This window comes from Xenopus laevis, chromosome 5S (genome assembly GCF_017654675.1).
Source record: "Xenopus laevis strain J_2021 chromosome 5S, Xenopus_laevis_v10.1, whole genome shotgun sequence".
Classification (NCBI taxonomy): Eukaryota; Metazoa; Chordata; class Amphibia; order Anura; family Pipidae; genus Xenopus; species Xenopus laevis.
This window is the reverse complement of record NC_054380.1, coordinates 17,715,435-17,739,000: the sequence shown is the minus strand read 5'-3', so window position 1 is coordinate 17,739,000 and position 23,566 is coordinate 17,715,435. Positions and strand designations below refer to the sequence as shown.

Genomic DNA, 23,566 nt, shown 5'->3' with positions numbered 1-23,566 from the left:
AACCCTGTGAAAATGATATCCCAGTTAAGGGTAAGGGCACACGGGCAGATTCGGGGAGATTTGGTTCCCCGCAAACTAATCACCTCTTAGGGGCAACAATCTCCCCAAACTGCCTTCCAGCCGACTATAATGAAAAATTGCCAGCGGGATGCTATTTCTGGCACTAAACAAGGCAAATAAACCAGCTTCCTGGTCCTGCAGAGCTAATAAAAAAAATTACTTGTCTAGCGAGAGGCCAGCTTCTCAAAAGCTGAAGCTCTCCCATTTTATCTGACAAGCTGCTTGTGTTTGCAAGGAGACAGCAGATGTTGCTTCTTTTTTGGTCTTGCAGTGGAGCTTGAAGTTTGTGAACACTTTAACATCGAAATGTAGGACTGATCAACAGTTACAACAATGTTTAGTTACAGTTATTGCTATACAAAGGGGTGAAGGTAATTGAAAACTGATTCACTTACTTTTGCAACCCACAGATATGTTAGTGGATCATCTCTTTTAAATAAATACCAAATATAATTGTTTCATTTTTTAACTAGGTTTCCTTCATCTACTTTTAGGACTTGTTAATAAATCAGATCATGTTTTAGGTCACATTCAAAATTTTAAATGTTTCACAAACTTTCAAGCATTACTGTTTATTTGTTATTTAGTGGATAATTAATACAGATAATTACTACATGGCAGCACAGAAACCAGTGCAATTAGTATCAGGGTTAATCAACCCTTTAGCATCAGCTTATATTACAGACAAACCTTGTTTTCTTGCAAATTTGCGACGACCCCTAAGCTTTGCTTCTCAACAGCTGCTCAGAGCCCCTTGAGCATGTGAGTGTCACAGACACTTTCTAAGATGGTTACAAGTGACAAGTTTGAAGTCCTGGATCATTGCTGCTATTGAGAAGCTGAAACTTTAGGCTAGTGCAGTAAGTTCAGTGTATAAAATATTACATTTTTAACCATATTAATTTTTAGGATTTAGTTCTCCTTTAACAGTCCCCCTCCCTTTAGCCATCTGTTCCCCTGGTGCAGGGGACCCACTTACACTGGGATGCAATTACATGCATCTATAAAAATTATACCCCAAAGAAAAATCAGCCCAGTGCTGAATCCAAACACTTCCTTTCTATACTAAGACTTTTGTGTATTTACTAATTTGCTGCAGAGATGACCAGATTCAATGCCTGTCATTTAATTACACCCAAAGGACAAAACTAGCAGTTCTGATAAAATAAGTTTTATAGTGTCCAAACAATTGTGTTTTATTAAACGTAACACATTGTTGTCTTGCATAAATACAAACTTTATATATATAATAGTGTCCCTTTAAATTTCCTACTACTTCCACTCACTAGGGAAGGCAACAAAAGCTTCTTCCTCTGCTCTCAAGGGATGGCATTGTTACATTAGCTGTTCTTGGAATAAAAGATTCTCACAAGAAAACTCTGTACTGAAGAATTCCCATGATAAAACTTTGTACTGAAGCTGCACAGATTTTTATTTATTAAATCCAAGTAGCAAGTAGGTTCAAGTAGTAAAATGATTATTCTTTAAATATATATTTATATGTACTTTATTGTAAAGTAATAGTTAATATTTTTTCTGCTATGCACATAGGACCGAAAAGTCCTACCAGACACCACGTGACCAAGGAACAGGTTACTATGAACTAATGTAAATATACAGAAAATCTAAAGGGAAACACAATATTTAATGTGCAGGGTACCTGTGGCCCCATGCCTTTGTATGGACATAAAATTCCTTGCTGACTTCTAAAATGGATTAACGTACTGATGGCATAGATACTTTCAGAGGTATTCTGAGATTAAAAATATAGAGATAATGAGGATCGAGACACAAAGGATTAGAACGGAAGATGATGCTCCTAGAGGAATGACTGTGACAAAAAGGGAGATCTAGTGAGGTGTAGAGGAGTGAAAGACTTTGAAGGTTAGCAAAATGATCTTTTAAGTTATACTTTTCTTACTAAGGAGCTATAATAAATATTTTAACATTGAGTTTAAGACAGAAGGGGGACAGGTGAAATCTAGATGGCTGGTTGGTATTATTTTCCAGCAATCTTGCTGGGATAGGGAAGGGCATGGATGAGTGTTTTTGTAGTCACATTAGACTACATAGGAACAGATCTTGGCAATACTGCAAATAAAAGAGGGCCAGATTTTAGCTATAGTTACATCAAGAGAAGTGCAGCATGATACTACCATACATTTTGGCAAAGTTCTTATGCTTGTTAAATTAAAGTCCAGTAATAACAGATTTACATATGTAGTTTGATGTAGTCAATTTATGCACTTTTTAAATATGAATCATACACTCGTGGTGTCTAATAGTTGGTACTGTGTGACTTTTGTAATCTGAAAAATCCACAAACGTGTGAACACAGTTATACAAGTAACAAAACATTTGAAAATGCGAACATTAAAAGTGTTATAAGTATAACAGGGCAAAATGCTGCCCTTGAACAAAAATGTATCCTATGCAATTAGAAGTTTACTGGTTCAGAACAACTGAATGACTGCTCTAAATTATTGGCAAAGCATAAATCATACCCATATTACCATATGACCCATATCATCCTTATATTGCAGGGGTTATTTATCAAAATCCAAAATTTCCTCACTATTTTCTGAAAGCCATTACAACCAAATACGCACTGACTCCCTCCCCCCCCCCCATTTATCAAAACATTTGCACAAAATTTTCTTGTGTGGCAAAAGACTCGATAAAATCTTGAAAAAATTGGTTTTGTCACTAAAAACTGACTTTTTTTGTTTTTGAGCTGGAGTACTTTTTTCTTCAGACACCATCGGGTTTCATATATCAGGAAAAAAATTAGTTTTTTTTCTTACCAAGATATTTTTCCCCTTTTAAAATTACGACCAGAAAAAAACAGACTTAAATAAATAACCCCCTTAATGGTGAGATTAAGCAGTGCTTTGCAGAGATTGTATGATAAATGTATTAATCAGTGAAGCTTTTTTTTTTTTTTTGAAGTGTAGGCAGAAACCTATGCAGATAGGTTCAAAAGTAAGCTTGGCATCCCCTCTGCAAAGTAATAATGCTAACCACCAAGAAAAAAGGAATGTTGAAATAGATTACTTTACAAATGGAAGGGCATTTAAAAGGCAAGGCTGTCACTATGGATGCAATTATATGAGGATCCATATGTGAGCTAACCTCAAGCAGGTGAACTCAAATATAATAAGACATGCTAAAGGTGTGCCACCCTGGTCCAACAGCCATGGAAGCAGATAATTAGTCAACACCGCTGGAAAAAAAAAAGTCTTCACTTAGAGGCCTATTTACTAAAACTTGTCTTTTCAGTTTTTTTTACTCTAACAAATCGGACCAAACTCCTATCCATTATTTGGCTTAATTTACAATTCACATCAAAAAGTGTCCACACGAGAAAAGCCTCAACAAAATTGTGCTCAGCAACTCAAATTTATCGGATTATCGAATGAATACCAGTGTCAAACAGCCCCAAACTATTGAAGGCAAAAGCACGTTCCAATAGTTAAAGGGAGCGTCTGACATTGACTTCTACATGATTTCAACAGGTTTTAGCTGGAGTATTTTCGGATTTGGTTTTTAGCAACTTTGGAGCATAATACATTTCTCTCTAAAAATTTGAGTTTTCCTCCTTTAAAATGTTGACCAGAAAAATGTGAAGTTTTATAAATAAGCCCCCAAATATTGCAGTCCCCCCCCCATTTTGAAGATGGGACCCAATAGAAAATAAAAGTAAAAACAAGGAAAAATGTAAATGAGGTCTGGCATTTTGAAAGGATGCTTGAGTCAAAAGTTATAGAGAAGAAAGGAATAGACAGCTTCAGGCAGTACTTAATAAACTGCAAGTGTTCATTTATTAGCAGTGTGCAACAGTGTTGCACACTGCTAATAAATGAACACTTGCAGTTTATTAAGTACTGCCTGAAGCTGTCTATTCCTTTCTTCTCTATGATATATGTACTTCGGGAGTGTGACACAGACTCCAGGGAATCTACAGCAGTACCATTTAATGACCAGGACACACTGGAGCCAGCAATCCTCCTTCTTTGAGTCAAAAGTTATACCAGGCAAAGATCTGATGGTCCCTTTCCCATTTATTAAAACTGCCTTTATATATTATATATTGTTACATAATAAGTTAGGTTGAAAAAAGACACTCGTCCATTAAGTTCAACCTTTAGTCTATATATAACCCGCCTAACTGCTTTGTGCCACTTCTTCTTGTGATGGTCATCAAAATGCTGTACTTTTCCTTAACAACTTAATTTAATATAGTATGGAGTTGTGTAGACTTGGAATAAACCTTTTCATTTTTACTTCTGATAAAAAAACATCACTTTATTTGCCTGCTTGGAGGATTCAGTGTACTGTTACTTCTGCAACTCTTTATTTATTTTCTGGCAACAGCAATGCTGGTTGGGTTCATGAAAGAGGATTCTAAATATACTGTACACTCAAGATCAGAGCCAAAATAGGATCAATTATCCTGAAAAGCTCATTAACAATTACAACACTGCTGGTGGAGATGTCATTTAATAATGAGATTGGGAGACATAAGAACCCACTTAGTAAAGAGAAACATAAAACTTTCTGACTATATAAATATATGAAAGCTTATTTGAAAGAAAGTGACTCACAACTAAAGCTTGTTTAATAAATTAAATTGTAATATAAAAAGGTGGGATAATATGTGATGACTGTCTCGCTGTAAAGACAATTTGTTGCTAAATGCACTACATCTGTTGAAGATTCAGGAACAGATTTATCAAAGATTGAATTGGGAAATCAAAAAGGATTCCCAGCAGTTCTACATTTAAATTCCTATTAAAATGTTCCTCAACTTTCCAAATTTCTTGGCTTGGACACATAACTAAACTCGAATACTTGCAAGAATAAGTCAATTAAAGGAGAAGGAAGAGAAGCGCTCCGTGATGCTCGCTGGAATAACCCCGGGCTGGTGCAGTTTTCTGCTGATAGGAGCACCGGCCCCGGGTTTCAGGTAGGTAAATACATTCACTTGAGGGTGTCTAACATTTGGCACCCCCAAGTGGTTAATGACTTTCCTTCTCATTTAATACAGTTGTCTCATTAATCGGGCAGGACTGAAAATTTTGATCTGACACCTTTGAAGGTTCCCGAACATTGTAACGTTAATGCTGAATCATCAGATAGAGCTAAAGAATTATTTTTGTTTTTACCTGCATATCTGAAGGTTCAGCTCTTAACGTTAGTAGAGTGGACGAAAGATCTTTCGTATGACCAATGGGAAAGATTGTAATTGTAACATGTATGGCCACCTTTACTCTTGGTGGATCAAACATTAATTTCACAGATTATGTGATTTACTTACACCGAGAGGTATAAAGTCTTATACAGTCCTGAAAGAAAATGATCATACTGTATCTCCCATCTGAATTTTTTCATTACTGCCAAATAACCAATTTTTACATAGCACAATATCTTTTGCATCCAATCCCAGAAGGGTCCCCCCATTGAAGCTCTCCTTAAAAACCTGAACTGACCACTGGGATAATCTCTCAACTATACTCACAGTTAATGGAAGTAGACCTGGATTCCGCAGGCATCTAGGAAACTGATTTGCAATATGTGAAACTGGGTGGGGTAAAATCTGGACTGCAGCACTCAAAATCTACCCCTGTATTAGTATTTAAGATCATTGCGTACACAATAAAACTAATATTATAGCCTTCATGTGTTCCTAATTTCCCTCCTTCGTGTTTTAAAGTTTGCACAGACAGGGAAACATATAAAACACATAACCACTCTTGGGTACAGTAGTGTTTAAACACTTTCAAATACTGTCTTAGTTGATTAATGTCAACATCAACCCAGACTCAGATGGCTTTGTTTCTGCTGGCTCAACTAAAAGCCATATATATTTCATGTACTATCTCACAGCATTACTGAATGCTAAATAGTTCTTAATATTTTTAACATGGGATATACAGACTCAAAACAAATTTCAAAATGAATGAGGGATGTTAGTATGGAAGTCTGAGAGAATTAATTCTCTCAGTCACAGGGTTTAATCAATAAGATTCCGCATGTTGTATTCACTAGGCTTACATGAGAACCTGATATGACAGAAAGCTACAAAAGGAGGAAAGGAGGTGAAAAACATATAAAACACAAGTGCACTGGTCTTTATTTGTTTGCATATGTTAACAAATGTGTTAGCTGGCTTGCAGTGCTTGGGTGGTAGGTTCAGTTCCAGCCAGTGTGTTATCTGCAAAGTTTGTATGTTCTCCCAGTGCTTGTGTGGGTTTCCTCCAGTACTCCAGATTCCTTCAACACTCCAAAAATATGCAAGTTAGGTAAATTACCATAGTGTGTGTGAAAGCAATAGGGACCTTAAACTATAAATTCCAATGGGCGAATGAATAATGTATAATATGTGTGATGTGCTGCTCAATATGTTGTAAAGATAAATAATCTGACTGAAACGATTGCCTTGATTGATTAAAATTTTGCAAAAAAATCCAATTTAATTAGTAGACATCATCTTAACAGCCTGTTTTGCAGGATCTGGATTTGGCTGAATCCTGAGTTCCTGGCTAAACCCAATCTGAAGCATAATATTGCATGAATTTATACAACTGATTTATTGTAGGTGATAATTTTTGGAGGAATTTTGCTCATCTGCATAAACAAATTCGTATTTGGATTCACTTTGGGATTCAGGTTAACCCTTTGTGGTGTATTCAGTATTTGGCCAAAACCTAAAATCAAGGGTTTTCTAAATCCCTATTTCATTGACAGAGATTTTCAACTAGGATGTGACCCGTGTAACTTTATCTTTGATAAAGGAAGACTGTCTCCAAATATAAGAGGACTAATTAGTAATTTTTTGAGATGAGGGGGAAAAATGTGTGTCCAAAAAAAAAAAAAAACTGCAACAAAGACACAACAGAATATTCTTGTGCATGTTTTTTCATACAAAGAAATCCCACCCCGTGAGAATCACATGGTTTCATTCATTTTCAATGAGGCACCAGGAATATATATATAAATACTTTATAGATTATTTCCGTTGACTTCTATTGAACTGTGCCAAAAATGTTCACAGGTTTTTTCTTTAATAAATACTATTTAATTATTTGAGGTTCCAAAGAATATTCACAAATATATTTGCATTTGTGCTTTATTCACTGCTTTTTTTCATTAATGCTAATAGGCTTTATAACGGCGCTTCTTCACCAGCACGTGCCATACGACTTTTGTTTGGAGCATATAATGTACATTGGTAATGAAAAAGGTACATACATGACAAAAAGTTACAGAAAATATAAACAGGTATCTATGCTGAGGGCTAACAAACATTAGGGGGCATATTTCTCAAAATTCAAGACAACATTTTTTATGTGATTCGCATTTTTTGGCAAAAAAAACCATGACCGTGATTTTATAATTCATTTCTGCAATCTTAAATTTTTGAGCTTTATCAAGGAAACAGAATTTAAAGACTCAAAAAAAATTGGGCAGCTAAAAATCAGCAAGCGTTTGTAGAATTCAATGAGAGTTGTATTTCCAATATTCAAGCTATTTTAAGAATCTAGTTGTTTAAAAAAATCACGGTTTTGGAGATATAATGTGATTTTAGTGCACAATTTAATGCGATCAAGTTTTTGCTATTCAAGTTCTTCCATAAATAAGCTAGCAATCGAGATTTTTAGGAATCTGAGTTTGATATTTTTTCAGTTTGAAAAAAGCTCATCAAAATTCCTTTAATTAAGATTTTAATAAATTTGCCTTTTTTCTAAATCTTAATTCACCCATCTCTTCATAATTTAAAGAGTTAAATTAGAATATTGAGAAATATAATGCGTGTATAAAGTGTGAACATTTTTTTTCTTTTAGGCAAAAATGCTACATTCTGGTCGTGTTGCAAGTTATTTTTAATCACAATGGACTGGTTTGAATTATTGGAACATGGAGTCACCTATAGGTGGAAATAACAGAAGATTTGTTAAAACTGAAACATAAGGTACTTTCTGGAATTAGTGCATGAAAATTAATGTAGCTGACGATAAATGTAAACACTAATAAAGATAATAAAGAATGTAGTTTTTTTTGGAAACAAGCCAGGCTGTTTTTACAACCACTTCATTTTTCATTAGATACAGAAAATTGCATTCATTTTTTGTTTGACTTTTCAACTCTTTATTTTACCTTGACGTTCAGATCTTGTGTATTTATGATTGTTGAATTTACAGTGAAAGATAAGCAGAGTGTGACACTGAAGATTGGATGGTATTTAAACAAAGTTGTCTTTTCTGTGCAGCTAACATGGATGATGACTCCGGTCTTCTTGATTTTATTGGGTAAGTTCACATTTAGAATTTTACTTGTGAAATAATTATTTTACATAATACAGGTATGGGATCCATTATCTGGAAACCCGTTAACCAGAAAGCTCCAAATTACAGAAATGCCTTCTCCAATAGACTCCATTTTATCCAAAACATTTTAAAATGATTCCCCCTTCTCTGTAATTAATAAAACAGTACATTGTACTTGATCCCAACTAAGATATTATTAATCCTTATTAGAAGCAAAACCAGCCTATTGGGTTAATTTAATGTTTACATGATTTTCTAGTAGACTTAAGGTATGAGGATACAAATTACAGAAAGATCCATTAACTGGAAAACCTCAGGTCCCCAGCATTCTGGATAACAGGTCCCATATCTGAATGTTATATTCAAAAGTCTTTAAAATACATATTATTTTATTATGTGTGTTAAAAATGCTTCCACATCATATTGTTCTTGTGTACATGGATGTAGAGATCTGACTCAAGGACTAGAACCACTGCAAAGGTAAAAAAAATAACCCTTGAAACTGGGCCATGCACTATATTCTTATAATAATGTGCCAAAGTTCCAGTGCTTTAAGGGCAACTCTGTTCCACTGTGTTTTTGCTTTGCAATATAGCCCATATTTCATACTATAGCTCTTGGGGACATATAGAAGTTTTAGGAGTTTAATCTCATTTGATTTGATGAATTAGCCTGCCCATTATCCCACTCAACTGATTACGCATAATCTTGACAAAAAGTTTAACAGTTTCACTTGTCAAAGCAATCTTTTATTATTTAAAAACCAAAGTTGGGTCTCTCCCAGGCGAAGGGATGCAAGGCTTGGAGGCTTGGTGTGTTGTGAGGTGGAGCCCCCAAATTCTTAGGATGCTGTGTGTTAGAGTGAGACATGATTGGAAATGCAGTGGAACTGAAAATACACTTTAGTGTGGAGTGAGTTGGATGCTAAACTATTCCTCCACCTAAATATTTTCATGTTCTAGTAGAAGCACTTCAGAATTGACTGACGCTGCTTATTTGTATAAATCTTCTGCCAAAATTCGAATGTACTCACAACTTGAATGGGAGGTTATTTATGAAAAAACTTAAACGTCTAATATTCGATCGAATAGTCCTGACCTGAAAATTCAAATCAAATTCGAATCGGGTTTTCCTCTGAAAAAAAAACTTGAATGTCAGGAGGGCAATTAACATATTCAAATGGTTCAACGGACCTGTGCCATTGACTTGTAAATGAACTTGGCAGGATTTAGGTGCTGAATATTCGAATTAGAACTGTTTGCAGGGTCGAGGTGCGATAAATCTCACATTCAATTTTAAATTCGAATTTGTGAGTTTTGATGTTCCTGGATCTTGTGCTATGTCAGTGAGTTTATTTTCACTTTAGATTACAGTATGCTACTATTTCTTTTTGCTGCCTTCTCTGTTGTGGCTACTTTTTATCCTAACATCTGACCTCTGCTTTTACCTATGCTACAGTGGTCTGCAACAAAGCTGTGATGAGTGTTGTGTGTGTTGCGGGCTGCCAGTTGGACAGCCCTGCTCTAATTAAATCTTAATATTTTGTAAAACATTTGTTCTTTATATTATTTTTTTAAGTGACACCCAAGAACTGAATTTCTTTTGGCATGGATCTGTAAGTAAAACTGTAAGTGTTTTTATTACACATTTGGCAGCAAAAATTGTTTTACTAATTGAATTTCTTAAAAATGATCACTTCCTACTTTACAGGCTGATGAACTTACAAGTACATCTCTTTCTGCTCCTAACACAAATTCCATATTCAACAGTGCTAGTGTAAGTATCAGCATGGATAGTACTAGTAACATTATGGGCATCAATATGTTTCTGTTGCATTAAAACTAACACTAGATAGATAGATAGATAGATAGATAGATAGATAGATAGATAGATAGATAGATAGATAGATAAAAACTTTATTAATCCAGAGGGAAAATTTTTATGCTAGAGTTTACTTATTTAACATACAATCACACAAAAACACACATATTATACATAATTACATCATAATATATTACATATCATAAATAACGAGAATTAAAAACAGCAACAGCTGCAGGTAAAAAAAGATCTCTTATAACAATCAGTAATACATCTGGGTAAAATCAATAGATCACTATAGGAGCTACGATATGACTTTCATGTAAAGGATGAGAATCATTTCTGAAAATACTCATTAATTTAGACAACATCTTCTTCTCTAAAACCATTTCTAAGGTTTCTTATCTCATACCTTAAACAGAACCTACCCTCCTAATCAATAATTGAGTCTATTTACATCAGCTACCTTCAGTCGACTTCCCCAGCACAACACACAAAAAAACATAACAATAGCTACCACAGAATGATAGAACATTAGCATCATTTCCTTGCAAACATTGAATGATCTTCCTATAAAGTACCTCTGTGTTTTTGGTCCAGTCCAACCTATTATCAATAAAAATACCTAGTTATTTATATTCCTTTACCACATCTACAACAACCCCATTTATATAGACTGGTTGAAGATCAGTTCTTAACTTTCTAAAATCCACTACTAACTCCTTAGTTTTGGCAGTTTATAGCACACCACCCTACAAAACTCAGTTACACTTCTATATTCAGCATCCTGCCCCCCTCTGATACTGGCCACAATTACAGATTAGTCTGAAAACTTTTGTAGGTAACTTAATTGTGAAGAATACCTAAAATCAGAAGTAAATATTGTAAACAGAAAAGGAGATAAAACTGTCCCCTGTGGTACACCCGAACTACAAAGTACAGAGTCAGACATAATACCTGACTTTTTTACATATTGGGGCCTACTGGTTAGATAATTAATAATCCAGGCCACTAAGTGAGCATCAACCTTCATTTGTAGACGTTTAGGCCCAAGAAAAGCAGGATGTAAGGTGTTAAAAGCACTTGAGAAATCAAAGAACATAATCCTAACATAGCTACCCTTCTATGTGGCCTATTCATGTGGATGACCTTTATGTAGCAATATAAGAAGTATTGTGGAGTAATGTCATAAAAGGTACAAAATTTGCTACTGGTCTAGTAACACTTAGCAACATATCTGCAAGTAGCATTTGTTGATTAGTTCTTTCATAAAAAAAACATCTGATAGATGGCTATTAGTCCTAGGCAAACTTTGCAGCTTTTATTACATTACAGTATACCTCCAAAAGTTTATGAACGCTCCCTCACAACTCTGAAAAGGCCTTTCCCGGATATCTGCAATGTTTATGCCAAAATAAGGATAGCTGGTAGCTATGGTACATAATAGTTCTAGTTATTGAAAGAAATACAAAACATTACAAGCTGGATCATTGGTTTGCTTTTTTAGCTGTCAAATAAATAATTTAATCTCTCTTATTGTTGGAAGGCAATATTTACTACTAACATTACATTTACTATTTACTACTAACATTCTAGTTGAGTATCATAGTGTTACTGTATCTAGCAAACGCTAGATACAGTTAGGACATCTTTCTCTCCAATGGATCCAGAAAAAGAAAACTAAAAATTAGTTTTGCCACTGAAGATTTGCTTTACGTTTATTTATCTTGTTTTACTTTTTATTTACTAATGTATAAAGAAGTTTTACTTCTGTGTGGGGACCCACCATAAACAACATGGTGATCCATTTTTGGGTCATGACCCATAGCTTGAGTCAGGGCAATGTATTGTCCAGTTTCTTGTCTCATTTTGGTCTCAACCATGGAGGTGATGAAGATGGTGAAGATGCAGTCTGGATGAAATCCTAGTGGGACAGTCCAACCTTGATCTCAAGCAAAATCATTATTTTTTTACTGAAATGTTAAAATTAGAATTCTACTCTCCCTTTCAGTGGAAAGATGAAAATCCCTGAAGTAAACTTGATTTAGTTTATACCTGTTCAGTGTTTCTTATGGTGTAAAATGTGTGCTACAGTACATGATCTGATGTTTATAGAAATTTTAGATTTTGTTTATTAATTTTAATAGATGTTTATGCTTAATATTTTTTTAATTAATAGCATGCTGATTCGAAATCATCAATCAGAGGTGTACATAACCAATCAGCAGAAGGCCATAATGATGGATTACAGCCTTTAAGTAGTCTTCATTTTCTTGATGATGAACTTGAAACTTCCCCTATTCATGATATCAATGAAGACCAACCCTTTGATATTCTTCAAAAATCACTGCAAGTGGCCAATATCACAGAACAGACATTGGCAGAAGAGGCTTATTTAGATAGCAGTGTAGTCTCCAGCCAACAGTTTGCAACTGCTTCAGTTCACTCTCATTCATCCTCATCCTTTGCTCAGGCTACAAGTATCCCTAATTACTCAGGTCAAACAGTGCATTCAGTAGGAGTGACACATATGCCTCTTGTGCAGCAGCAAGTAGGCACATCATTTGTAAGCAATACAGTCGGTGTTCAACACGGTTTTATGCAACATGTAGGAATTATTCCTAGCCAACATATGCCCAGTAGTAACCAAAATTCTTCTGGGCAGATTCATTTAATCGGTTCTATTAATAATCAGCCTCCAGTGATGGCTATTAACAACATAGATGGATCACAAATAATACTCAAAAGTGGACAACAAATCCCCTCAAATTCTAGTGGGGGATCATTTGTTAGACATAATGGAAACGCAATGTTTGGAAGCCCAGATTCCAGCCCAGCAGGGCATCCTGTCACAGTGCCGTCTTGTGGAAGTAACTTCCAAACTTCTTTACCTGTTCACAACATTATTATACACAGAGGCTCTGTCCCTAATGCTAATAAAATGCCTATAAACATTCAGCCAAAGCCAATACAAGCTGGACAGATACCATATAATGTGAATCATTTAGGTATGCAACAACATCATGTGCATCATTCTTCTGCAAATTCCCCACAAAACTCAGCAGTTAGCCAGCAGCTGCCTATTCATCAACAGGGCCATCATAAGCCAATAGGTCAACAGCCTGGAAGCAGCATTGTTATCCATTCTCCAATGGGTCAAGCACATGGACATACCAATCAGTTTGTTATACCTGCAGGTCTTTCTGTAAATTCTAATCCAGTCCAACACATTCAGTCCATAAATACACAACTTGTACAGACTCAGACAGCCCAACTTGGTCCTCATCAAGTATCTGCAGACCATGTAATGCTTAGCAGAAACATAGCTAATATGGTTAGGCCTAGTCAGCCATATTCTGGACAAATGTTAAACAGTCAAGGTACAGCTGTGCAGCTTATTTCTGGCCAGACATTTGCTGGACACAATGGACAATTTATTGTAAATCATGGAACGTCTCATATTGTTGGAGGACAGATGTCACAAGTGTCACCTACAGTTTTACATTTGTCACCGAGTCCGAGTAATAATACTCAGAGTAGATCAACTTTTTCATCTTTGCCACATAGCAACCCCAACATGTCTTCTTCAAGTCATTTTACTGTGTTAAGTTCTGGAACAGTTCTTCAGAGCATGGGACCATCATTTCACACATCTACAGGAGGTGAACATTTTACTGGAGATCAGCAACAAAGTAGAAGCCATTCTGGAATAAGTGAAGCTCACGTTCAAGCATCAACAGACCAGCCTGCGAACATTTTTAACTCCACATCTGGATCTCAACATACATTTTCCTGTGGACAGGTATGATGCAATTTTCTTTTGATGAGATAAAATCTTTTTCAACATTTTGAATTTGAGTGCAAATTAGAGACTTAACTGTTTTTGTTTGGCTGGTCCTTGATTTGTAATAAAAGTAGGAAAGAAGCATGATGGAGTTGCTCTGCATATTAAGAATCAGATAAAGCTCCTTAAACCATTTCAGTGTTTATAAAACAAAGAAGTTGAACATTGAAGGTATTGCAGAGAGCAGGTAATAAAATAGATGTAATAATTATTTATTTGTAGTGCCCTTTGTCACCAGTTGTGGCAATTTAACCAGATTTTATTCATAGGGTCACACAACAAGTTTTGTCAAGAGAATCACCCATTTGTGTATGCTATAATGCTGTAATTTTAGGAAAAAACCTGTGCATTGTTGGAATATAACATACTGACTGCTCACTGTGCCTTGGTGAATGCGCCCTATGAAGTATATTCACATGGTTTTCCCAGGATTAAGATTTCTGTCCTTTTCTTCTAATATCTCAGGCCCAGAAAGAAGTTGTGGACCAGGTGTATTCTGTTTCATCACTGAATACCCAGGAAAACAGCAGACAACACCAGCTGTGCACCACTACACTTGCAGGTGAAAACAGCTTTCACTTTGAGGCATACTGTCTTCATACTGTGTCTGAATATGTTGTGTTATAATATGTAAAGTAGTTTTGTTTTCAAATGCAATGCCTGTCAAAGCACACAAAAAAGGTGTGGGCAGGAGCAGATTGGCGTAGACACACTAGCAGAGAAAATGTAATGTGCGCCTCTATAAACCTTGATGATCCAAATTATGGAAATACTCTGTATTTGGAAAAAAAGCCATGTTCTTAGGCATTTAATATATTTCCCATGAAGTATAATAATAATAATAAGAATTTTATTAATAGTTATGCTGTCAATAAAGTCGTTTAATTTAATTCTACATTAATAATACATGGTGATAAATGGATAATAAATATATCTCACAGGTCACAACTCTGGAAGCAAACAGTTGCACACTGTATCTACAGCACGACCACAAGAAAGTATTGCTGAGACACAACTGCGGCCTGTGGAGGTTAGGAATTTAATCTTAATGGCATGCATATTCCTGTATTAAAAAAGTCTGGTTATTTACATTCATCCTCCTGTTGCCCAGGGCAGTACCGTGTTTATTATAGGAAATGTAAACCCTCACAACAAATGAATGTAAAAAAGTTCGGACAGAGTTCGCCGGCTGGCCACCATGGCCCCTCCTGCGTGCGCTTCATCACACGCTGACATCACGCGTGAACATACTCCTTAGCACGTTGATGTCACATGGGGGTGTCTCAGAGAGCATATACTATGTTCACTGTGGGGAAGATTGCCCGGAATAGGGAAGTGGATGGAAGAGGTACATGCCCAGTGCTCTCTTTGCCTTTGTGCTTTAGGCATGTGCCTGCTAATATTATGAAATATAACTACAGAAGAAGACAATCAAACCCTTCGGAGGTGTGATGTTTCTCTGGTGTTTCCAAGCAGAGCAACATAATTTCAGTTCAGCTCTTTTTCTGAAATTTTCTCCCTTACGTAGCCTGGAGCCTGGTCGGCAGATCTGAGTGACAGGTGGCAGTGTTTCCTAAATTCTATTATATTGGCAGTGTAAAAATTGCTCATATCTTGAAATCAAGTAAAAAATTAAATACATTCAAAATAATTACTGTAAATTGCAAACGTTTTTGAACAGCAGTCTGAGTAATTTTATATTAATTTGTTTGGGAGGTTTTGTGACTCATATTGGCCTGTTATGTGTAGATGATGTGTGTTTTAAAAACAACGTTTAATTTAAAAAATGTTAATTCAGATTTTATTAATTTAAGGTTGGTGGATGTTCAGGAAGAATGGAGATGTCTGGTCCTAGGCAACTTAGAAAAGCATCTTTGTGAGTTGATTCCTGTATTTGTAATTGTGGATTTCCACATTAATCAACAGTAGAATTTTAGCTGTAAGTATAGGGTATTTTATCATATTAACAGATTTAATGCAGCCGGGCTCAATATATAGATGTTCAGTAATGGATTTATATAAGTTAAACAGTTACGAGGAAACTTTCGGGCGACTTTGGAAAACAAGTGATCGGAGTGCCATCCCTCCAGCAATTTTACACTCTAGCTGGCAGGAAGGCAGTTTCAGAAGATTAATCGCCCTGAAGAAGAGGAGATTTGTCTCCGGGCGATTAATCTCCCTGAATCGCAGCGTGTGTCTCTGCCCTTATAGCAATGAAGGCAGCTATGATATGTGCATTAAGTATGCCAGGGCAGCAGGACATTAAATTATTTGTTCAGAGTCAAAATGAGTAGCCACTGGAGCTGTCCAGGGTCTGTAGCATCATATTTCATATCAAGCCTAATCATGTTCAAGCCATTTCCTACTTTAAGGAGAATTTAACCCCCCCAAGTAATAAAAACCCCTACCCTCCCCCCTGCCTGCTCCCCCTCCTGCAGAGGTGTTAACACCTGTAACTGCCCCATAGCCTGTAATTACCCTTCGTTGCAGAGTTAGCGGAGCTCGCGGCGCCATCTTCCGGCGTTTTGTTAATCTTTGGGTCTTCTGCCATCCCTTCGGGCAATTTTCTATTTATTTTATTAAGGGTTGAATTTAAAATTTGAATTTTTGAAAATTTGTTGTAGTGAAAACTCTCAAATTACAATTGTGAATTATCCAAACTAGATTCGAATTTAATTGGAATTTCGAGATATATCAAACCCTAGCCTCGAGTTTTCAAGTCGGTAATATTAGTTCAAGTTTAAGATGTGCGATTTTTTATTAGATAACCCCCAATCGAATTTTCGAGTATATTGAAATTTATTAGAGTTAAAAAAAAAACTCACATGAATTTTAAATTTGACCATTGATAAATGTGCCTTTCAGTATCCAGATAAATTAATTGCCCATAACTCTCACTAATTGCAAGAATAACTTGTGGTTGACAACAATAAAGGAGATGTTGGGATGAAGGAGATATCGTATTCAAAGAATATATCTAGTTTCATCTTGTGATGGTAACTTACTTTACACCTATTTTGTTTTGTTTAGAATTCTTCAGCGGTTACATAAGGATCAAGAACATGCTGTTTTTCTAGATAAAACCCCATTTGGGTCTTTAAATAATGCTGCTGAAAGACTTCTCCCATACCATGTGTTCCAGGGATCACTTCCAACAGATGAAGATTTGAAAAAAGGTATTTTCATTCAATAAACACATTTGGAAATGTTTTGATAAACCAACTTTGTTTTAAAGTTGATTTAAACATCTGCCAGGATTATGGTTTGACATTAACCTTGATAGCTGCATGAACCAGCCTTCCTATCATGTCATGGTATGGTATGGTATGCTCCTGAACTAGGGCTTTATCAGAAATCCAGTGAAATCCTTTAGGTCCCAAGACATCCTGATGTCTTGCTGGAAAGTGGTTAAGATGGAATATAACCTTATGGTCTCTGCAACTTAAGGTACTATGCTGACAAGGGAAGGAAATACGAAGGGGCAGAGAAAAGGAATAAAAAACAGAGGGGATGAGAGAACAAGGAAAGGAAATGGAAATATAGGAAAAAGAAGACTAGAGAAGGAACAGTGAATAGAGGGAGTAGAGAGAAATACTGAGAGGACATTGGAAATATTCAAGATAATGATGAGGTTGGTAGAGGTAGAATAAAACCAAACAGTTGTGGGGGATAGAGATAAACCATAGAGATATATGGGTGCAGGAGAAGTAAAAGATAGATCAGTTAAGATGATTAAATATAATAAGAAGTAAAGGGAGCAGATGAATTAAGAAAGGACAAGTCATAATAGAAGGTCCTGTATCTATGGTTTCTACTAAAGTTTTACACTCTATCCCCCATATGTAATAAAAGGCACTAAGTTTGCCCAGGGGCAGTAACCCATAGCAACCAATAAGATGTTTGCTGTTAAACAGGTGACCAGGAAATTCTACCTGCCGATTGGTTGCTATGAGTTACTGCTCCAGGGCAAACTTAGCACCTTTTATTACATATGGGGGTATGAATCTTACTGGTACATTCTAGCATTTCTCATTCTGAAGAAGTTCTCAGGCTGTTGGTAGAGTAGGGGATGAGGGGTTGTGGATGTTATGTTGCTAAGTATTCATTGGGGCTTGCTATCTTTATTTTCATTTATTGAACCATGTGCTACACAGCAACAGTATATAGTCACTGTTGCTTTAAGCCAGATGTGATATCACCTTACCCAATTTGCATATTTAGGGGTAACTTTCAAACACTAAGCTGCATTAGCTTAATGGGTGGGCTGATAAACCAGTCATTTACAGGACCAAGCATTCCCTGCTCAATAAAGGGTTTTATACCAACAAATATATACATATATAGATCAAACATGTATACTGTATTTAATTTATTGTATTTGTTTCAGTTGACAATGAATTTGAGTCAGCCTCAATACACCTTTTAAAGAAGACACAGTCAATGCTAAACAAGTATCGCTTGTTGCTGTTAGAAGATGCAATGGTATGTAAGCTGAACTTCATATATTTTATGAAACTGGAAAGCAAACTGATATATATATATATATATGTTATATTAGGGTCCTGTCCGTGACACTCACCTCAGGAAAACCCTTTTATAAAATGATTTCAATAAGAAATAGTGGCCATAGCAGCCTTATGCCATATGAGGCTGCCCCCCCAACGAAGGACTTCAGGCACTGAATTTTGGAACCTGAAGTTGTGTGAGAGGGTTTCAGTAGTACAAATGTTAACTTGTCTCATTTTACAAAAATACATTTTAGTTCTAAATGTGATTGGTCTAATTTTCTATTTTACAGAGGATAAATCCTTCGGCAGAAGTTGTGATGTTGGACAGAATATTTAATCAGGAAGAAAGAGCTACCTTAACATGTGAGAAAAGATGTGCACTTGTTGACCCAGGTGAGCTGAAATATTAACTTAAAGAACCTTTAAACCTACAATACAATACACCTTTCCTCCTAAAAATGGCCACAGGGTATTTTGTTAAAGGGTTGAATTCTCCTTTAAGGTTCTTAGGTAAACTTTTATGTTGCCTGACCAGAAAAAAAACAGTTGTGCCAGTTAAATTGCAGGGCATATATGTGCATACCTATGTCTCATCTTCATGTCATCATATTGCAATTTAGAAACTACCAAACATATTTGCACCTCTGCCATTTGCTCCAAACTTTTTGTGTTAAGTGCAATTATGCTGTAATTCTGTGATAAAATAATACATTGTTGGTAGAAAAAATGGTGAATTGTGCCTCTTATTTGCACTCCTTTATTATTGAGCCCTTTTCCTGGCTCACAGTCTTGAGGTGGAACAATTTAATTTTCTACTTCCACCTCTAATCTCATAGTTATGTTCCCTTAAGGACATTTTTCTTTGTGATTTTTCAACTGTAGTGGGATGGGTTCCTTCTTGCACTGCCCGCCCCAACAAAATCCTCTTTAGGGAGCAGCAGTGCTCCACTTGGATTCAAAGAATAGGAGATGCAGAAGGGGACACCAAATGATGGGAAGGCAATGCAATAACGGAAAACCATTCTTAAAACAAATGTATTCACATGCCTCATGTTACACACATATGAATTCTTTAAAGCCAAAAATTAGAAGTTTCTCCTTTCACTCAAAGGATTAATATTCCTTTATGTCCCTGTGGCCAACTGTGCTTTCAGAAACATGCATGTTACCTTACGAAATAATAGGAAATAATTTGTCAGACACATTAGAGACATTGTCCAATAACTGCTTGTACCCTGATAGAACAGTCTGACCCAAGTCTCTTCAGCAGCACTTTATAATAAAGTATTTCCTAGGCACTTAATCAGTGAGACTTTAAAATATTGTTCTCCTAAAGCTCTAAATGCTTTCTAAGCATCAGATACATTAATGGGCTTATTTATGAAAAACAAGTTTGTAAAGTTTTTTTCTACCTCCTCTAAACTTACAAGCTCACAAACTCAAACTAATTTTGTGAGTTTGTCAGCTAATACAACCTAAAAAAACTCAAATTTTGTGAGTTTATAAGTTAAAAAAAAAAACCTGAAAAACTTAAATTAAAAATAGCTTGAATTTTGCCTAGGATAACTGTGGATAATTACATGAACTCACAAGCTTTTAGATGCCGACATTTTACATTAAGTTTTTTGTGATTAATAAACAAAAATTCAAACATTGATAAATCACTTGCAGCAATGTTTTTTATTTAACATTAGACTGTTGGTTTGATAGCCTTATGCTTTGTTTGTAGATGGCTACTTGGCAGAATTTTGTTGCTCATCCAAATATCAACAAGAATCTATGGTTGAAAAGCTACTTACTGATCTTGATTCCAACGAAACTGTTGCAGATCCATCTCAAAAGGTTAGAGATAAAAAAGACCAAACAGATTTAACTGAATCCAGCAAAAATGACTCCATTTGCCTTGTGTCTCACAATATAAAATCACAGATGCCTAATGCTTCTTCACTGAAAAAAGAGGAGGTGTGTAACGATGGGAAGTTAAATAAAATAGGTGCTTCTCCAAGGAAACATCAACTAAATATATATAGAGAGAAGACCTTGCTTGGTGATGGATGCAGCCAGCGTCCCTCAGGATTATGTAAAGTGTCAACTGACAATTCTAAAGGTCTTAAAAGAGCTAAGCTTACTTTTGAAGGAACCATGGAAGCAGCAGAAGAGAAGTGTCCCCAAGTCTCAACTCCAGGACCATCTGCACAAAATGATAAACCAAGCATCTTAGGTCAAACGGATCCAAATGTGAAAAGCTTAATGCACAGTTCAAAAACAAATGCGATGGACCAAAAATTAAGTGAAAAGCACTTAGAGAACAAGCATTGTGGAAGCAATTCAAAACAGACCAAATTTTGGAAAAGTTCACCCACTGCATCCAATGAAAACTCTGGGGACAAAAGTTTTTCCGATACCAGAGGAAGTGTATCAGAAACAGATTCAGTTTTAGAAGCAGCTGTAAATAGCATCTTAGAGTGTTGAGAGAGAATTTTTCATCTTGTCAAGTAAAACTTGCATACAATGTGACAGAAGCAATAGTTACTGCATCCATAAACAGGCCCGAGAAAGTTGGGTTCTTTGCTAAACGCATAATTTTAGTGCTCATCTGCTTTGCTTCAACAGTTATGAGCACGCCTGCCACAGACAATCAGGATGGAAATGAAACTACAAATCGATTTTTTTTTTGTTGTTTTTTTTTTTTTTGTTATACATTTAATTAAAATCGAATTCATTTCATTTTATTATTTTCTTCTTCAACAAATACAAGCACTTTTCATTTGAATTCTTTGTTGTTGAGGAATAGCAGCTGTGAATAGAAAGTTACCATTACATTTCCTTTGAAGGATATCAAGAGCGCAGCTCCGGTTGTCGAAGTCACTGCATTGTCTTGGGTTGGGAAGCCAGCGAATACGATTGAGTAGAGATTCTTTTCTATAGCATTCCACAGTATAGTACAGTAGTAATTTGGTCCATTTAGCTTGAGCTGCCCACTGTACACATAATTTGCACAAAGTGAAGATACTGCACCTTTTTTTGAAATATTTGAACATTGTGCTTTTGCTGGGAAATTAATTTTCTGTTTCTAATACCTTTGTCAGCAGCTCAGAACAGAACCACAACTCTCTGGTGATGGACATCAATTAATGTATTTCATGTTTTATCATTACTTGTTGGATGGTAAGGACATATTTTTAGTAACAAGCGTCAGTAGCAAACATAAAAGTCTGATTCAGTTTCAGTAACCACAACCATAGCTTTTAACTATGGTATTGAACGTCTGAGGTCAATTGGAAATATGATTTAAGAAAATATAATTATCAGCAATCCAAAAACCCAGAGACAAAATTGTGCTGGTGCTGCTTGCGAAAGATTAAGTTAACATTCCATTTCTAGATACTGAATAGTACCCAATGTATGCACTGTGCTATTTACATTTGGTATGATTAAACTTACGGGCTTTGTCCTTCTGCAGTGGATTATTTGGCACTACGTAGATAAATCTGTCTAGAGTATACGTTTCAAATTAAATTATCACCAACCAATGTTTTAATCACCACTTTAAAGTTCTGTTGGTTGAGCCCTTCAACAGTGTGGTGAGATGCTTATAAGGTAGAAAGACAAATTTACCGGCACTCAAGGCATTTGTTTGCAGGAAAAACCTTGCTTTATTGCAGTGCGGAAGTGCAACGTTTCGGGGGCCACGCTCATTTATCATGCTTGATCATTTTTGATCAATTTTAATATATTAATAAATGCTCATTTGCTAAGTTAGTTAAATGCCGTAGAATCTGCACAAGGAATTATGTGTTGACCTTTTTACATTACATTTTTTTTCTTCTAGGTATAAAGATCTGAGGGGTAATTTAATTAGGTCCCTGCCTCAAGGGTTCTCAAAGTGTGCAAAAACATGGTGGTTTGTTAAATGATCATGTGTCAATCGGGCAATTCTCAGATGCCTGGGCTCAGGATTACCTACATATCCTGTATTTCTATAATTTTTTTTTTGTACTTACATTTATAGAAGTCAATACATAAAGCACCTGGGCAACAGATTTGATAAACTTTCATGTGATTGCATTGCACTGAAGCTGGTTAGTGGCCAATAGAGAACCTGTAAAATACTGGACTGGATACACAATAATAGTGCCAAGATTCACAAGCTTAAAAAGCTGTCTATTGTACCTGCCTGCACTATTGTAATAACAAGGGGACAAACAGAACCTCACAAAGAGGCACAGCTATTTATTCACTCATGGCAAGTGGATTCACTGGCCACTTACATGAAATATTTTAAAGCCGCCACACCCAAGTTAGTGATTTCATTTTTTGCCAAGTGGCTTCACTGGCCACTCACAAATTTTAATATCTCTTATTTTTGATGGAAAAGCACAATAGCACTAAGCACCATTAGGAGAGTATTATGTAAATATAGCACCTGCTTGTGTGGAAGAGAAGAGACTGAATCATTTTGATGCCTAAAGCTGGCCATAGACGCAAAGGACTTTCCCATCTCCCAACCTGCCACTAACCATTCCGATCAAATAAAGTACAAAAGAACAGATCAGCCGATGTTCTGCCCCTGACAGCAATCATATGTCCAACCAAAGATGGTGACAGTCTCCCTCTGGAGATCATACGATTGGCAATACACGCAGAGATATTAACTGCAGGCGACAGAAATCCTTTAACCTGTCTGACAGATTTCCGCTGGACAACAAATGTCGGCTCTCCACACACGGTCCGAAAATCGTATGAATCCTCGATTCGTACGATCAGATCTTTGCGTCTATGGCCAGCTTAAGAGGTGGAAACAAGATGTATTCTTCCATGCTGTCCCAAACCAGCTGTCCTTCTCCTGTTCTGCACAATCTTATGTTCATCATTTTTTTCTTTTTAAAAGACTTTTCTGAAGTGGAGAGTGGCTTGTCAACATAATTTCAAATTTAATTACATATCAGCTGTTTTTTTTTTCAAATTAACCTATATCATCATTAGTTTATACAAGGGAGGTCTAG

The 23,566-nt window shown here is 36.0% G+C and overlaps 1 protein-coding gene across 6 annotated transcripts in view; it reads left to right on the top strand.

The window, feature by feature from the left end:
• Positions 1-22,014, top strand: part of bicral.S (BRD4 interacting chromatin remodelling complex associated protein like S homeolog) — a 28,223-nt gene extending 6,209 nt beyond the window's left edge. The window contains exons 1-13 of one of the 6 annotated variants that reach the window (XM_041564270.1): positions 5,027-7,303; positions 7,906-8,032; positions 8,262-8,369; positions 9,966-10,014; positions 10,098-10,163; positions 12,388-14,010; positions 14,518-14,614; positions 14,994-15,082; positions 15,867-15,928; positions 17,083-17,228; positions 18,440-18,534; positions 18,851-18,953; positions 20,290-22,014. In XM_041564270.1, the coding sequence (XP_041420204.1) occupies positions 8,296-8,369; positions 9,966-10,014; positions 10,098-10,163; positions 12,388-14,010; positions 14,518-14,614; positions 14,994-15,082; positions 15,867-15,928; positions 17,083-17,228; positions 18,440-18,534; positions 18,851-18,953; positions 20,290-21,032 (3,147 nt within the window). In that variant the 5' untranslated portion in view covers positions 5,027-7,303; positions 7,906-8,032; positions 8,262-8,295 and the 3' untranslated portion in view covers positions 21,033-22,014. Of the gene's footprint in view, positions 1-5,026; positions 8,033-8,261; positions 8,370-9,965; positions 10,015-10,097; positions 10,164-12,387; positions 14,011-14,517; positions 14,615-14,993; positions 15,083-15,866; positions 15,929-17,082; positions 17,229-18,439; positions 18,535-18,850; positions 18,954-20,289 lie in introns of those variants that run through there. The other 5 variants (XM_041564269.1, XM_041564271.1, XM_018265010.2 and 2 more) reach the window with 5 other exon arrangements.
• The last annotated feature ends 1,552 nt before the right edge of the window (positions 22,015-23,566 follow it).